The sequence below is a fragment of the Babylonia areolata genome, chromosome 12 (genome assembly GCF_041734735.1).
Source record: "Babylonia areolata isolate BAREFJ2019XMU chromosome 12, ASM4173473v1, whole genome shotgun sequence".
NCBI lineage: Eukaryota > Metazoa > Mollusca > Gastropoda > Neogastropoda > Buccinidae > Babylonia > Babylonia areolata.
Genome location: NC_134887.1, coordinates 24,928,599 through 24,945,307, shown reverse-complemented (window position 1 = coordinate 24,945,307; position 16,709 = coordinate 24,928,599). Strand labels below are relative to the sequence as shown.

At 40.0% G+C, this 16,709-nt stretch overlaps 1 protein-coding gene across 1 annotated transcript in view; it reads left to right on the top strand.

Annotated features, from left to right (window-relative positions):
• The window catches only part of LOC143288467 (dynein axonemal heavy chain 10-like), a 180,117-nt gene that overhangs the window by 129,820 nt on the left and 33,588 nt on the right, over positions 1–16,709 (top strand). The window contains exons 64-70 of the mRNA XM_076596989.1: positions 630–759; positions 3,133–3,406; positions 3,858–3,961; positions 5,183–5,338; positions 5,840–6,178; positions 13,690–13,890; positions 14,257–14,562. Of these exons, the coding sequence (XP_076453104.1) occupies positions 630–759; positions 3,133–3,406; positions 3,858–3,961; positions 5,183–5,338; positions 5,840–6,178; positions 13,690–13,890; positions 14,257–14,562 (1,510 nt within the window). The remainder of the gene's footprint in view (positions 1–629; positions 760–3,132; positions 3,407–3,857; positions 3,962–5,182; positions 5,339–5,839; positions 6,179–13,689; positions 13,891–14,256; positions 14,563–16,709) is intronic.

Genomic DNA, 16,709 nt, shown 5'->3' with positions numbered 1-16,709 from the left:
TGTTGTCTGTGATAAGAAGAAGGATTGTGTGTGTTGTCAGTGATAACAAGAAGGATTGTGTGTGTTGTCAGTGATAACAAGAAGGATGGTGTTTCTTGTCAGTGTGAACAAGATGGATTGTGTGTGTTGTCAGTGATAACAAGAAGGATGGTGTTTCTTGTCAGTGTGAACAAGAAGGATTGTGTGTGTTGTCTGTGATAACAAGAAGGATGGTGTTTCTTGTCAGTGTGAACAAGAAGGATGGTGTGTGTTGTCTGTGATAACAAGAAGGATGGTGTTTCTTGTCAGTGTGAACAAGAAGGATGGTGTGTGTTGTCTGTGATAACAAGAAGGATGGTGTTTCTTGTCAGTGTGAACAAGAAGGATGGTGTGTGTTGTCTGTGATAACAAGAAGGATGGTGTTTCTTGTCAGTGTGAACAAGAAGGATTATGTGTGTTGTCTGTGATAACAAGAAGGATTGTGTGTGTTGTCAGTGATAACAAGAAGGATGGTGTTTCTTGTCAGTGTGAACAAGAAGGATGGTGTTTCTTGTCAGTGTGAACAAGAAGGATGGTGTTTCTTGTCAGTGTGAACAAGAAGGATTGTGTGTGTTGTCTGTGATAACAAGAAGGATGGTGTTTCTTGTCAGTGTGAACAAGAAGCTGCTGAAGGACCTGGAGGACTCCCTGCTGAGGGAGCTGGCCACGTCCCAGGGCAACATGCTGGACAACGTGGAGCTGGTTGAGACCCTGGAGGAGACCAAGACCAAGGCCACAGAGGTTGACTGTCTGATCACATCCCTCCCTCTGTCTGATCGCATCCCTCCCTCTGTCTGATCACATCCCTCCCTCTGTCTGATAATCCCTCTGTCTGATCACATCCCTCCCTTCCTCTGATCGCATCCCTCCCTCTGTCTGATCGCACCCCTCCCTCTGTCTGATCACATCCCTCCCTCTGTCTGATAATCCCTCTGTCTGATCACATCCCTCCCTCTGTCTGATAATCCCTCTGTCTGATCACATCCCTCCCTTCCTCTGATCACATCCCTCCCTCTGTCTGATAATCCCTCTGTCTGATTACATCCCTCCCTCTGTCTGATAATCCCTGTCTGACCACATCCCTCCCTCTGTCTGATAAACCCTCTGTCTGACCACATGCCTCCCACTGTCTGATAATCCCTCTGTCTGATTACACCCTCTGTCTGATAATCCCTCTGTCTGATCACATCCGTCTGTCTGATAATCCCTCTGTCTGATCACATCCCTCCCACTGTCTGATAATCCCTCTGTCTGATTACACCCTCTGTCTGATAATCCCTCTGTCTGATCACATCCCTCTGTCTGATAATCCCTCTGTCTGATTACATCCCTCCCTCTGTCTGGTCATATCCCTCTATCTGATAATCCCTCTGTCTGATTACACCCTCTGTCTGATAATCCCTCTGTCTGATCACATCCCTCTGTCTGATAATCCCCTGTCTGATCACATCCCTCTGTCTGATAATCCCTCTGTCTGATCACATCCCTCTGTCTGATAATCCCTCTGTCTGGTCATATCCCTCTGTCTGATAATCCCTCTATCTTATCACATCCCTCCCTCTCTCTGATCACACCCCTCTGTCTGATAATCCCTCTATCTGATCACATCCCTCCCTCTATCTGATCACATCCCTCTGTCTGATAACCCCTCTATCTGATCACATCCCTCCCTCTATCTGATCACATCCCTCCCTCTATCTGATCACATCCCTCTGTCTGATAATCCCTCTATCTGATCACATCCCTCCCTCTATCTGATCACATCCCTCTGTCTGATAATCCCTCTATCTGATCACATCCCTCCCTCTATCTGATCACATCCCTCTGTCTGATAATCCCTCTATCTGATCACCTCCCTCCCTCTGATCACATCCCTCTGTCTGATCCCTCTGTCTGATCACATCCCTCTGTCTGATCCCTCTGTCTGATCACATCCCTCTGTCTGATCACATCCCTCTGTCTGATCCCTCTGTCTGATCACATCCCTCTGTCTGATCACATCCCTCTGTCTGATCCCTCTGTCTGATCACATCCCTCTGTCTGATCACATCCCTCTGTCTGATCCCTCTGTCTGATCACATCCCTCTGTCTGATCACATCCCTCTGTCTGATCACATCCCTCTGTCTGATAATCCATCTATCTGATCACATCCCTCTGTCTGATCAAATCCCTCTGTCTGATCACATCCCTCCATCTATCTGATCACATCCCTCCCTCTGATCACATCCCTCTGTCTGATAATCCCTCTATCTGATCACATCCCTCCCTCTGATCACATTCCTCTGTCTGATAATCCATCTATCTGATCACATCCCTCCCTCTATCTGATCACATTCCTCTGTCTGATAATCCCTCTATCTGATCACATCCCTCCCTCAATCTGATCACATCCCTCTGTCTGATAATCCCTCTATCTGATCACATCCCTCCCTCTATCTGATCACATCCCTCTGTCTGATAATCCCTCTATCTGATCACATCCCTCCCTCTATCTGATCACATCCCTCTGTCTGATAATCCCTCTATCTGATCACATCCCTCCCTCTATCTGATCACATCCATCCCTCTCTGTCTCATTGTTGGTATGGTTGTTTCCAAGTGTCACAGAATATCTGACCATATTATGTGTACATGCATGTTACATAGGATTCAATCAAATCTCATCTATATCACTCCACATTCTTCCTCAGTGATTTAAGACTCCTCTTAGTTCTCCCTAAAATTCTAAAATTTAAAGAATGTCATCATTATACAGTGTGTTCATATGTGAAAGGGATTTCTTGTGCTGTTACTGATAGTGATAGTACACATCTGTGCAAGCACAGCTACAACTGGTCTTTCACACTTGAACTAAAACACTTAGAAATATAGTTGTCCAGAGATCAGAAGCAGCTAACACTGTGTTGTGGTGAAGTTGTATAACTGGTAATAAGAGTAAAGCTTTCTTGACCAGAAAAAATGTGGGCTGTTTTGTGCTTGTTCTGTTTCAACTTTACTGGATGGTTTTAATGTTATGAGCTAGCCATGACAAAAGATGGCACATATCAAGTTGATATCACTGCATACTTGAAATGTGGAAAAAGATCTGACCACACTGTCTGTGCTTCCTTAAGGTGTCAGAGAAGTTGAAACTTGGGGCCAAGACAGCTGTTGACATTGAAAAGCTGCGTGATGGATATCGTCCAGCGGCTAAGCGGGGAGCCATCCTGTTCTTCGTACTGGCAGAGATGTCGCTGGTGAACACCATGTATCAGTACTCCTTGTCCTCCTATCTGGAGGTCTTTCAGCTGTCCCTGAAAAAGTCCATGCCTGACTCTATCCTGCAAAAACGACTGCGCAATATTATGGATACCCTAACCCACAACATCTATAACTATGGGTGCACAGGTATGTTTCCATTTTCTGGATAGAAAGCAGAACACGTTACTGTCATACACAATCTTTACATGCATAGTTGCAAAGATCAGTTTCTGTATTGCAGAAGGCAGGTATGACTCAAGACATCAGACATTGTCTCACATGAACAGCTAACAAAGAGCTGCTGAGCTGAACTGTATGCACCTAATGATGCTTTTCATGTGATATCTACACAGCATACAACCAGGCACATTGAGGTACACACATGCAGTGCACACACACTTTCGCACAAGCAGAAACATACATGTTTTTACATACTGTCTTGAACACCACCACCCCCCACCACCACACCCCACACCACCCACCCTACACACGCACATATGAACATACAAATGTCCACAAACACACACACACACACACACACACACACACACAGAGACTCACACATTGTTTGATAAGATGTGTGGGGTGTTTTGGGCAGGTATCTTTGAGCAGCACAAGCTGCTCTTCTCCTTCCAGATCACAATTAAGTTGGAGCAGGACCAGGGCAATGTCAGACAGGAGGAGCTGGACTTCTTCATCAAGGTAAAATAATTCTGGCCAGATCACACACCAACCACACATATAGACAGCAATTAAGAAACCGAGAGTGAAGAATATGATAACAGAGATAAAATTATAAAACTACTTCATCACAGGATGTTTGTTGGGGACAACTTTATGCCAAAGGAGGGGATCAGAATTACCTGTTGTATGTCTGTTGCCACTGGGAAATATTGAATATATTATGTATTTAGTTTGCTGTAGAAGACTGTAGATAGACCTGCATATAGCTGTGACTTGGTTCATAGCAAGTACACAAAGTTGTCATTTGCTACAGAGCTACAGAGTGTCTCAGATTTCTGTGGATAATCTGACATCTTTTAAATCAGTGTATCTATGTGTTAAATTTGATGGTCTGCATCAGATGCTTATCATTCATTATTGTCATATTTGTTTATGAAAAATACTCAGTTGTGGTTAGTATTTATCATTGTGGTATGTATTTTTGGACTTGGTGCTGAAAATGATTGTTTCAAACAAAAGTTCGGAATAATGGCTGAGTTTTCTGTCTGTCTGTCTTTTAAAAAAAAAAGTTTTCTTTCATTCTTTTTCTCTTTCTTTCTTTCCTTTCTGTCTTCTTTCACTAATTTTCCCTTTTATTCCTTTTATTCGTTTCTAATTTTCTGTTCTGTTCTGTTTCTGTTCTCTCTGCCTTTTTTTCTATTTCTTGTAATTACAAATTATTTTAACTAGATTTCCAGGTAAAGGGAAAAAAAGGACAGGCTGTCTACTACCAAGGAAATTACACATGCCATGAACACACACACACACACACAGATATATATATATATAAAGATATATGCACACACACATGCACACACAAGCACACTCATTCACAGAGAATAGTATATATTCTTTATGGATATACTTATGTGGGTAACGAACGAGTGATTGAATTAATAATATGCATATTAGCTATGATTGTAAACATGAATAAATAAAGAGTGATAGAATAATTATTAATAATTGATATTAAGATATAATAAGCAGGTTGGTCATAACTAGGAAAGTGAATAAATAAAGAGTGATTATATGATTGTTATTGATATATGTGAAAAATATTTCAAGGCAAAAGGAAAAAGCAAATCATATTTAATGTTTCTCAAACATGTCTGACTCCAGAAAATTGGGGCTGCAGCTATTTAGAACTGATTATTCAGGCAGGTAAGTCTGCACAGCATGTTATGCTCTTCTATATTTTAGGGGAACATAGCACTGGAAAAGAGCAAGCGACGCAAGCCATACAGCTGGATGCCAGATGAGGGGTGGGAGGACTGCACCCGTTTGGCTACGGAATTTTCTGAAGTATTCGGAACACTTCTTGATGACGTGGAGCGAAACGAGAAAGTTTGGAAAGCAGTAAGTGTATAACAGATGTAACTCCAGTTTCTTTTGATAGTGAGCTTAGCTGCTGTACTTACCTTTCTGTTGAGCAACTTAAGTAACAACAGTAACAACAAAACCAGAGGAAAAAAAAGATACTGCACACATTTTAAAGAGTTAAGTACTATGTGCATGGTTTGTTTTGCATTATGAATTATACTCACAGCTTAAAAATTGTTGAAAACAAAAGTTTAGATCAGGGTCTTGTTAACATATCATTCTTTGCTGTGATGTTGATTTTATTTTTTGAAACTTGTGAATTATACAAATACAAATACAAATACAAAATTATTATCAAAGAGCACCACTTTGATGAACATTTGGAAACATTGACTTCTTGAAAAATCATTGAACTGTCTGACTTTATTTTATTTGAATATGCACCACACATGAACTTATGTCTCAATGTGATTTTATGTTTTAATTTAGTTCTGTGTTTGAGTCCTAGGTTGAGAGATGGATATGTTATCTTTGCAGTGGTTCGACCATGACACTCCTGAATCTGAACCTTTCCCCATGCAGTACAATGACAAACTGTCTGAATTCCAAAAGTTGATGCTGCTGCGTTGTTTCCGTGTGGATCGTATCTACCGTGCTGTCATGGAGTTTGTCACAAAGGCCATGGGTGAGAAGTATGTGACTCCCCCCATCATCAGTTTTGAAGCTGTCTTTGACCAGAGTACCCCCTCCTCACCCATCGTTTTCATTCTTAGTCCTGGCTCTGACCCTGCCTCTGACCTCATGAAGCTTGCTGAACGCATCAACTTTGGTAGCAACAAGCTCAAGTTCCTGTCCATGGGGCAAGGCCAGGAAAAGGTAAGTGTCTTCACATGAAGGGGATGGTGTTCCTGTGTGTGTATTGTTTGCATGCAAGTGAATGGGTTTTCATTTCCTTTCTTCAAACCTCTTTTCACATATAGAATCAGAATCAGAATAAATTTTAATTGACAAATAAACCGTTCTTTTTTTTTTTTTTTTTTTTTTGCTGCTCCATCATCTGCACCGTTTCAGTGGCATTTCTCCCACGCTGCTTATTTAGATTCCCCCATACACGGCTACACCCGTGTTCATCTGTCACAGTTCTAGCATCAGCAGTCCGCAGGGAACCATCGATGTTAGGTCGCCAGGAGGCCACACACCAGAGGAGACCCTGCACTGCTGCTGAGTCACTTCGGTGGTGTTCAGTGGTGCCTGTTCTGATTCAACATACTCAGGACACCACCTACTAAGCCCCCTACTAACGACAATAATGGCTTAGTCGCGGAGCCAGACTGAGTGAGTGTCCCTCCCAGAGTGGAGACCGCCACCACGTCCCTCAAACAACAGCCCCCCATGAATCTGCCGACAGTGACAACATTGACAGGACTCACCCCAAGCACGGAAGTGGAGGGGCATGGAAACTGAGATCACCATGAGAGCAGGGCATCAAAGGCCACAGACTTTCTGACTGTTTTGTTTATATTGATTATGATGAAGGAGGAGGAGGGTGACAATGTTGCTATGGAGGTCCATTTTGGTTTGGGACTGCGTGACAAGGCTGTACTCTACGCTTCCTGTCATAATGATATCCCAGCGTTAACCAGGCCCAAGAGATACAGACACTTGTAGTGTTGGTCAGGTAATTAAAGCAACACACCCAAAGACGCATTCTTGAAGTGGATGACACTCGACTGTGTGGTCCCAGTCTCCCCATTTAAGCCCACAGCACACTCAACTCTGGGTAGGAGCTGGCCGAAAAACCCACCTCCACTGGGATTCGAACCCATGTCCTCCCAGCCGTCAGTCCGTGACGCTAACCACTTCACCACAGCAGCTGGTTAACAAATAAACCTTAGCAAGATATATATAAGACATATATATCCAGTCATACTTACACAAAAAGTAAGTTAACAATAAATAAAATTAAGAACAAAAATTGAATTTGTTCCCCTTGTGACAATGTTTCTGGCAACAGCTACAATTTTTCCTAACATTCCTACAAGTTTGTCTTCCAGTGTCAGCTGAATGGGTTTCATAGTATTTTGGATGTATTTTTCCTGAATTTTGCAAATCAATTCTTCTCTAATTTCTTTGTATAGTTTGCAGACATTTAAGAATGATATTCATCTTAAATTATTTGACTTTGGAGGCATAACCTTATTTCTTTTGGGATATCAAAATCTACCCATTTTTATTACAAGATCATGACAGGATATTCTTAATTTTTACAGTGACTGTTTTTTGTTTGTTTGTTTGTTTGTTTTTGTTTTGTTTTTGTTTTAATAGTATTATAAGTAAGATATCCTTCAAGTAAATAAGGTTAGGTTCTGTATTCATCAGTAATTTTCAGATTTGTTTCTTTTCCAACATGAAAGATATTTGTATTCTAGTTTATTCATGATAACATGACTAAGAATGAATATTGAATGTGGACTTATTATTCCAAACATGTCCTGAACCAAGATGTTTTGATATAATTCTGACAAAGTTAATCCTTCTTCACTGTTTTGTCTCCCGTGTAAGCATATCACAAGTTTAACATACAAATTTGCTCATGCCTGTGATATGTAAAACCAACATTTTGTTATTTGACAAATTACTTTTGAAGTTAAGGGATATCTGCCAGTGGCTGTGGTGAGATGGTTAGCATAGCATACTGACAGCTGGGAGAAAGCAGGTTTGATTCCCAGCAGAGGTGTTTTTTTTCAGCCTGAAGCAAGTTCCAACCCCGAGTTGAGTGTGTTATGGGCTTGAATGGGAAGACTTGGACCACACAATTAAGTATCACCAACTTTATTGATGCATCTTTGGGTGTGTTGCTCTAATTTCCTGCAAGTGTCTGTATGTCTCAGGCCTGGTTGATGCCGGGATATCATTATCATATGACAGGAAGCATAGAGTTCAGCCTTGTCACATTGTCCCAAACCTAAATGGACCTCCATAGCATCATCATCATTGTCATCCACATCCTCCTTCTTCATCAGATATAGAGAGTATAATAAAGAATTTCAAAAGTCCCAGATTATGTGGCCTTTCGTGCTCTGCTCACTTGGTGACCTTTGTTTTGATGCCCTTCCACGTCCTTGCTTGGGGTGAGTCCTGTCAAGGTCTTTAGTGTCGGCAGATTCATGGGGGACTGTCACTGGAGGGACATGGTTGCGGTCTCCACTCTGGAAGGAATGCTCACTCAGTCTGGCTCTGTGACTAAGCCATTATTGTCGTCAGTAGAGGGCTTATTAGGTGGTGTTAAGTACATTAAATCAGAACAGGCACTACTGAACACCACCAAAGTGACTCAGCAGCAGTGGAGGGTCTCCTCTGCTATGTGGCCTCATGGCAACCTTGCATCAATGGATCCCTGTTGACTGCCAGTACTGGGACTGCAACAGATGAACCTAGTTGTGGCCGTGTATGAGGTACTCGGAATGAGGGGCATGGGAGTAATACCACTGAAACTGCAGATGATGATAAAAAAAAAAGAAAAGATATTTACCTACTTTTTCTACTATTAGCTATTCTTCTGCGTATTGCTAATAGTTTGTTTTGTTTTTTGTGGATTCCCAATATTTGTTTAAAAAAGTCTAGATGAATGTGGAAATTTGTTGACGAGACAATGCTTGAAGAGGTTTTCAAAGGTAAAATTATTGTCAGCTTTTTCACAAATAGGGAACCATATTTCTGCTTGATATTTTAGGATTGGTAAGTTAAACAAGATGATCAAATAATTTTGGGATGGTATCTGTGCTTACGTTTTCATTTTAAACTCACTCCGGACAAATAGTTATCTCCCTTGCTTTTCCCTACAGACGACCGATTTGTTAGGGTTAGGAAAAAAATTACAAAAAATACAAAACATAGAGTAACTTAATGAAACTCACAGTACTTGACCCACTGTCCCCTCTCCTCACGTCGTGTGAACGCCCCCCTCCCCCCCCCCCCACCACCCTCCCTCCATCTTCACTGTTCTCAGAAGCTGAGTCACTATCAGTTACTTCATGCTGGTAGCTTTCTTCACTGTAGATACTTTATTCAACGTCTTCATCACCTTGTCGATGTCAAAACCATCAGTTTGAAGCATTTCAATCACTTCAGCAGCGGTAAAAGCCACTGTCGTGATCTAGTTTGCTCCAAAAATTGCCATTTGCATTGTCTCTGATGCCATTTTTGATATGTATGCAGATTAGCTTGCCATGTGGGGTCCTGAACTCACTGGCTCACTGTGGAGTGTGTTGTTATGAAATTTCATGAAGAAACTTTCCATTTGACCCTTGACATGTTCGCAATTCCTGGTGTAGCTGCGATTGTTATGCTACCCCAAGAGGAAAACATGGAAAAAATTTTAATTGTCGAAACCGCTATAGTGTTCTGTCATCTGGAACGCTACCTTACGTCAGGAACACTATAGTGTTCCATCGTCCGGAGTGAGTTTAAAATTTCATTTAAGACTATGAGATGCTTTATTCCCTTGTTCTGCTAGGTGTTATGTACCCTTTAAAAAAATTGCCTGATTTATGGAATATTATTCCTAGATGATTATGATGTTCAGTTATTTCTATGACTTATGTTCCCCATTAAAAGAAATATTTGAGCTGGTGGTTCTAATTTTGAAACTATGACTACTTTTGTCTGTATTTATTTGAATACGGTTACTCCATTTATGATATGTCTTACTGGTTTAGTTTTAGCTGAAGGCCATGTTTAGTTTTTGAAAGTAGCACTAAGTCGTTAGCTTATAAAAGACAAGAAATGCTTTATTTTCAGACAAACTGTTGTTGATTCAGTATCTGGAAACCAGTCAACAATATCATTAATAGTCATATTAAATGATATGGGGCTCAGTGTAGTTCATGAGAGTTCTCCTCTTCAAACATATACTCATTACTGTTGCAGACTTTTTGTGTGTGTGTGTTTGTGTATGTGTGTGTGTTTAAAAAAAGTATTCAAGCACCTACCTCATAGATGACTTGAAGAGCAGTTGGTATTTATTCCTCTGTTGTTATTTGGATTTGATTTATTACCCTCTATGAATTGGTATAGATATAGTCTATATCACTTACAGTGAAAAGACGTTAAAAACTAAAGAACGAACGTATAGATATACCATTTTCCATAAATCTGTGTTTCTGTTTCAGATGTATTTGGGATTTATTCAACAGTTCTCAATTGTTTTCTTTTCATGCCTATCCAAACACTTCCCGGTTGTCTGTGTTAGCAACTTTAAGTTTGATCCAACCCTGATCTCCTGTGGTTTGCCACAAGGCTCTGTCCTGGGCCCCGTTCTGTTTGTTCTGTACACTGCTCCTCTTTCTGATGTCATTTCTGGTCATTCTGTTCTTCACCACTCTTTTGCTGATGAGACTTGGCTACAGAAGTCTGCAGAACCAAATCAGTCAGACAGTCTGATTCAATCAGTGCAAGATTGCATTCTTGATGTTCAATCCTGGATGACATAACAAACTAAAGTTAAATGATGACAAAGATGAAGCTATGATTCCCCTACCTCTATTGTGTTTGGTGATGCCACAGTTCAGTTTTCTAAATCAGCAAGGAACTTAGGAGTCATTCTTGACTTAAACCTCAATGTGCATGCTCAGGTAGTCACACTGGTACACATGATCAATTGTGACCATCATCAGATTTAACTCTATCTGTCAGTACCTTTCTGTTGAAACTACAAAGACTCTTATTTCTGCTTTTGTGCTGTCATGAATCAACTACTGTAATTCTTTTCTCACAGGTTTTCCACATAATCTTCTTCAGCAAATTCAAAAACTTCAAAACAATGCTGCCTGTCTGACACACAGTGTCCCACGTACTGATCACATTCCTCACCACCTCTGTACTCTATACTGGCTCACCATTGAAGACAGAAAGAGATACAAAGTTACATGTCTCTGCTTTCCACTCCGTAGGACCTACCTATCTTTCTGACTTTATCAGTGTTTACACTCCATCAAGAAATCTCTGCTCTTCCTCTGACTGTTACCTTCTGAAACTTCCTCATGTCAATAGAAGAACCTGTGGCGAACGTTCTTTCCTCTTTGCTGCTCGTCATATCTGGAATAACCTTCCTCATCATATCTGTGCATCTGATTCTGTCTCTGCCTTTTACTTTTTATGAAAAACTTTTTAAAACCTGTTTATAAGCACTCTCAGCTTCCTTCTTCTCCAGCATGACCCATGTCACCTCACTTTGGATGCATGATGAATGAAAGAGGGAGAGTGGGGGGTGGGGGAGGGAGGGGTTTTGAGAAAGAGTGGTTATGAATGATTCATCTAATTTGTAACTTTTTCTTTCGTGTAAAGCACCCCAAACTTTTAGAAAGGGCGTTACTATATAAATGTACATTACTACTATTATTATTATTATTATTATTATTATTATATATCCTTGAAGTGAGTGTTATTACAATCCATGTTGTTAAAACCTGGTTTTTCATTTCTTTCTCAATCGTATTTTTGTTTTCCACATCCAGTCACTTCCAGTAAGTTCATGTAAATAGGTTATCCATCTTTTAACTGACACAGATTGTATGTTTTGGTGTGTTTCCATTGTTTTTAGTTGTTTCAGTTTTTTCCATAGTGAACTCGGACCATGTGCTAGAGCTTTGTATAGCCTGTCAGTTAGGTTTGATTTATGTATTCTTCTCTTTTTTTCTTAACAATATCATTGTAGAATCTCCTATTATAAAAGTATTTCTGTTGTAGATTTTTGTTAAAACAGGTATTTGTTTAAAGCATGTAATATTCATTTTAATTCTTTTTGTTGTAATACATATTTTTTGTCAAACCATTTTTTTTATGTCACGCAGTCTTCTTAGACTTTTTAATTCTGTATGTAAGACTCTCTTTTTTTCTGCTGCATCTCGCAACATTTGTGTAAACTCTTTTATGGTTGTATTAATTGTAGACTCTGGACTTGTACTGTTGGGAAGTTTTGTAGTAAAAATATAATCAATATGGTTTAATTGTCTTTTTCATTTCTGGTAGTGCAAGGATTATCCATAGTTTTATTTTGGAGTTTTCATCCCAAGAAAAAGCAATGTCCTTAAAGAGATTATTAACATAACTGTCACCTTCATCCATGGAAACATATATTTCATTTTGTAATTGATGGCCTGTTTTTCAGTGGATAGGGTGTGTCAGCCCATGATTTCTTGCAGTCCCATGATTTATCTCACTTTGAGAGAAATTGTTGGGGGTGTCCCCATGATTTCTTTCACTTTGAGAGACATTGTGGGATTGTGAGAAAGTGTGGTCATTCCCTTCCCATATTTTCTCTCAATTGTGTGAGAAAGCATGGGAAGTCCCCCTTATTTTTATCAAAAGCATTTCCTTTGTCATCGAAGTTGGTTTCTTGTCAGTTACCAACACTACTTGTTGTTTGTCAATTTTGTTGTATCTGGCTTGTGTCGATTCACTCACTTCTGACGGGAAGTCTGTGTCTGTGAAAAGTGTCATGTCAGTGTCTTTGCCATTTATTTCTGGGTTGGTGTGACCAGCCAGCCACATAGCTTCTTTGGCCTGACCATTGTTCTGTACCCTAGGTGGTTGGCCTTTTGGTATCTGTTGACTGATTGGGCAGCCAAATTCCATGTTGTGAAGATTCCAATCTTTCTTCCATTTCTCACTGCATATAGTTTTTTTTTTCACTTTCTTTTGTTGTATTTGGTTTGATGCAGGAAATGGTGCATCTTTCGTAAATGCCATTATTTGGTCTTTTTTCTGCACTCGAGTAATTGCTGTCTGAACTGTCAGCCATTGCACACACATGTGTTTTTAGACTGAAGTGTGTGTGTGTGTGAATCAGAATCAGAATCAGAATCAATTTTAATGTAAATTAAACCATAACAAGGGTTATAAGACATGCATGCACAGTCACATATACCACACACAAAAAGTAATTTAATTGTGTGTGTGTGTGTGTTTGTGTGTGTGTGCATGAACAAACAGAATGTTGTTCTGACTTTGAGAATGTGTTTGTTGCTCATGCTTTTTAACATAAAATGACCAGTCATTGGTGGGGATCTATTTCTTGATTGATCAGTCTAGACGGATATCTCTTAACTGCTACGCTTCAGCCATATTTGTGGGAGCAGGCAATTAGGGTATGTCTTAGTCACTCAGTATTGATTGAGTACTGGCTTCTTTTCTGTGGAAGTAGATGACTTTACTCATGTTTGAATCTATATTTCTGGTGTATGTGTTAATATGTCAGCAGTGTGTGTGTGTGCGAGCGTGCGTGCATGCATGCGTGCGCGCGCGCGTGTGTGTGTGTGTGATTTCAATATCCACAGCCATCAACAAGGTGAAGTGATGGCATAAGTACCTGTCTTTCTGTCTTTTAGGTGGCCCTGCAGCTCCTGGAAACAGCCATTGCTCGTGGTCAGTGGCTGATGCTTCAGAACTGTCACCTGTTGGTCCGATGGCTGAAAGAGCTGGAGAAGCAGTTGGAGAAGCTGGTCAAGCCTCATCCTGATTTCCGTCTGTGGCTGACCACAGAACCCACACCAAGCTTCCCCATTGGCATTCTGCAACGGTCACTTAAGGTCAGCCTGAATTTTTTTTTTTTTAAATCGGTAAAATCAACAATAAAAATAGTGTTAACCATATCTTTATTCTCACACTAGTATTAATTTTTGCCATGGTGGCCAGTGGTTTTTTAGTACTTTAATTGGTGCATTTTGAATACAGATTTCTGGTTTATTGGAAACCATGAAAATGATTGATTTGTGTTTCTTTCAGTTTACCCCTCAAGCCTGTAACAATAATACTTGTTTTGGTGATGAAGGCTGTTACTGAAGAGACATATCTGTCACAGTAATGAACAAGAGCAAAGCAAAGGTGAAATGTAAGTAACAGATATTCAACCATTTATCAACCATGCTGATGTGTGCTTCATCATGGATGTGCAGGTTGTGACAGAACCACCCAATGGACTGAAGCTGAATCTTCGCTCAACATACCACAAAATTCCAGCCACTGCTCTTGCTGAATGCAAACACCCAGCATTTTCCTCTCTTGTGTTCGTCTTGGCCTTCTTCCATGCTGTGGTGCAGGAAAGACGCAAGTATGGCAAGATTGGCTGGAACGTACCCTATGACTTCAATGAGTCTGACTTCAGGGTGTGCATGCAAATCCTCAACACCTACCTGACCAAGGCACAGGAGCAAGGGGATACCAAGATCCCTTGGAGCAGCTTGAAGTATCTGATTGGAGAGGTCAGACCAACAACTGGCTCGCATTCAAATAAAATGATGGGTTGAAAGAATAAATGCTTCAGTGGGTATTTGACATGAAAACATTAAAGATTTCTTTTATTTGAAAATGAATATTCTCAAAATGCCTGTTTACAAACACAAAAGGATATAATTATGAACAAGAAGATGATAAAACTACAGATTTCTGTTATTATAAAGTTGTGGTTAATTTGATAGACCTGTTATTCATTCATGCATGTCCATTTCTTTCTCTAAACTCTGCTCTGCTCCCAATCACACAGTGCAGCACACGGTCACTGTTGACACTTGACTGGGCCATTGGGGATGACAAATGAGCTGGATGTTGTGGGATAGTAGTTTAGTACTTATCGCTTGATTGGTCAGAATGTTTGCACTGTTGACACAGAAGATCATATCAATGTTTAAGATAATTGATCTGAAATATATTTTTAGGATCTAACTTACTGCCTGAGTCACGGAACAATTCATTTAATTGTGATGGGGTGGTAAGGTGGTGTTAGAAAAGCTGAAGACAGGTAGAAGGTGTTTGCAGAAGAGAGCCGCAGCCAGGCAAGGTAGACTCGGGAAGGCAGTGCGCTGGTTTTCTACTTTTATTTTTACATTCTTCCAGGCCAGGAGAGGTCTCTGTTTGTCTGGCACTCGCTCACTCCTTATATTCTGTTCCACCGAACCGCAAAGGCAGCGCCGAGAAGCAGCTCACGAAACCGGCCCTCCGCTAGCTTTGAGGGGCCAAGCTTGTGTTTGTTTGACCAAATTTAGCGGCTTCTGACTTTCGGCTCGGGGAACTAACATGGACATATATCACACAAGACTACAAGAGACGAGCATTTTCTTAAGCTAAACCATTTTCTACAAAAATAATGTAGTTAAAAACTGTAAACAAAAAGAGTCACTGAATGAACGAGCTTTCAACGAGTTCATGAATCATTTCTGTACATTACAACAATTAATATGTCGTGATATGTAATATAATTGTAACAGTTAAGTAACTGAAAATCCTGAATTTCGAACTATATAAAAATCATCTGTAGAATCTGCTTCTATAGTAAAGATTTTTGATGTCAAAATTCAAGAGAAAACTCAACAGACAGCTCCCGTGTCGGCACCACTTAGCGGTGCCTTTGGCACTTGTGATCGACAATGAAATACTTCGTTTAAACCAACTACAACACAACTACACATGTTTAATACGAATCAGATTGATAACAGAAATGCAAACATCTGAAGACACGCTATAAAAATGTCTAGGTATTGTAAAAACATATTTTGTTCAAATCGGCACTGAGGAATTCCAATGACTTGAAGAAGAGATAGTTTTGTGGGGCCGAAATGCTGTCAGACATTTCGTACCATTGCATAGGTGTACAAGGAAAGCAGTACATGAGAAGAAAGCTTAATCATTTACATTTCAGTGCACAATCTAAATTCCATGGCAACTATATCGATTTATAGAAAACGAAGGTATTTTGTATGTTTCAACTGAATGGATTTCGAAGATTGTGCCAAAATTCATTCACATAAATATTAATTTAAAAGAGTTATAGGCTTTCTGGCCAAATGATATCATTACAGTTGAGAAGTATGATCTTTCTGAAGTCCAATAACATAAAAACTATAATCTCATCTAAAAGGAAGTGTTTATAATTTAACAAATTGATGAAAAATCATACGGTTCCCTGTAAAGGGAGATAACTTGTGACCGATTTACAAACTTCCTTAGTAACCTTCGGCGAGTCACAAAAGTCGTCTGCTAAGCTGGCCCAACGAAGATTGTAGCCAACCCAGCTACATAATATTTGCTGAAAAGTAAAATACTATATTTATTGAAAATCAAAAAGCGAAAAAAAGTCATTTGAAAATGGTTGAACTGTGCTCAGATGTTTTTGGTAAAGTTGGGTGGCGGTACTCCAGTATTGTTCCATTCTCATCCAAGGCACATAGTAAATGTTTTCCCCAAGTGAAAGTTTCAAGCTAAACTATTGGATTTTTTCTATACCCATTTTCAACATGACTCCTGTCCCCTACCTGTTGATGTACTTTGTAGTCATCAATAGGATAACCAGAATCCCTTCAGCTGATCAAAAACAGCATTACTGTCATTTCCCTTCATGTTTTCATGTGGTTCG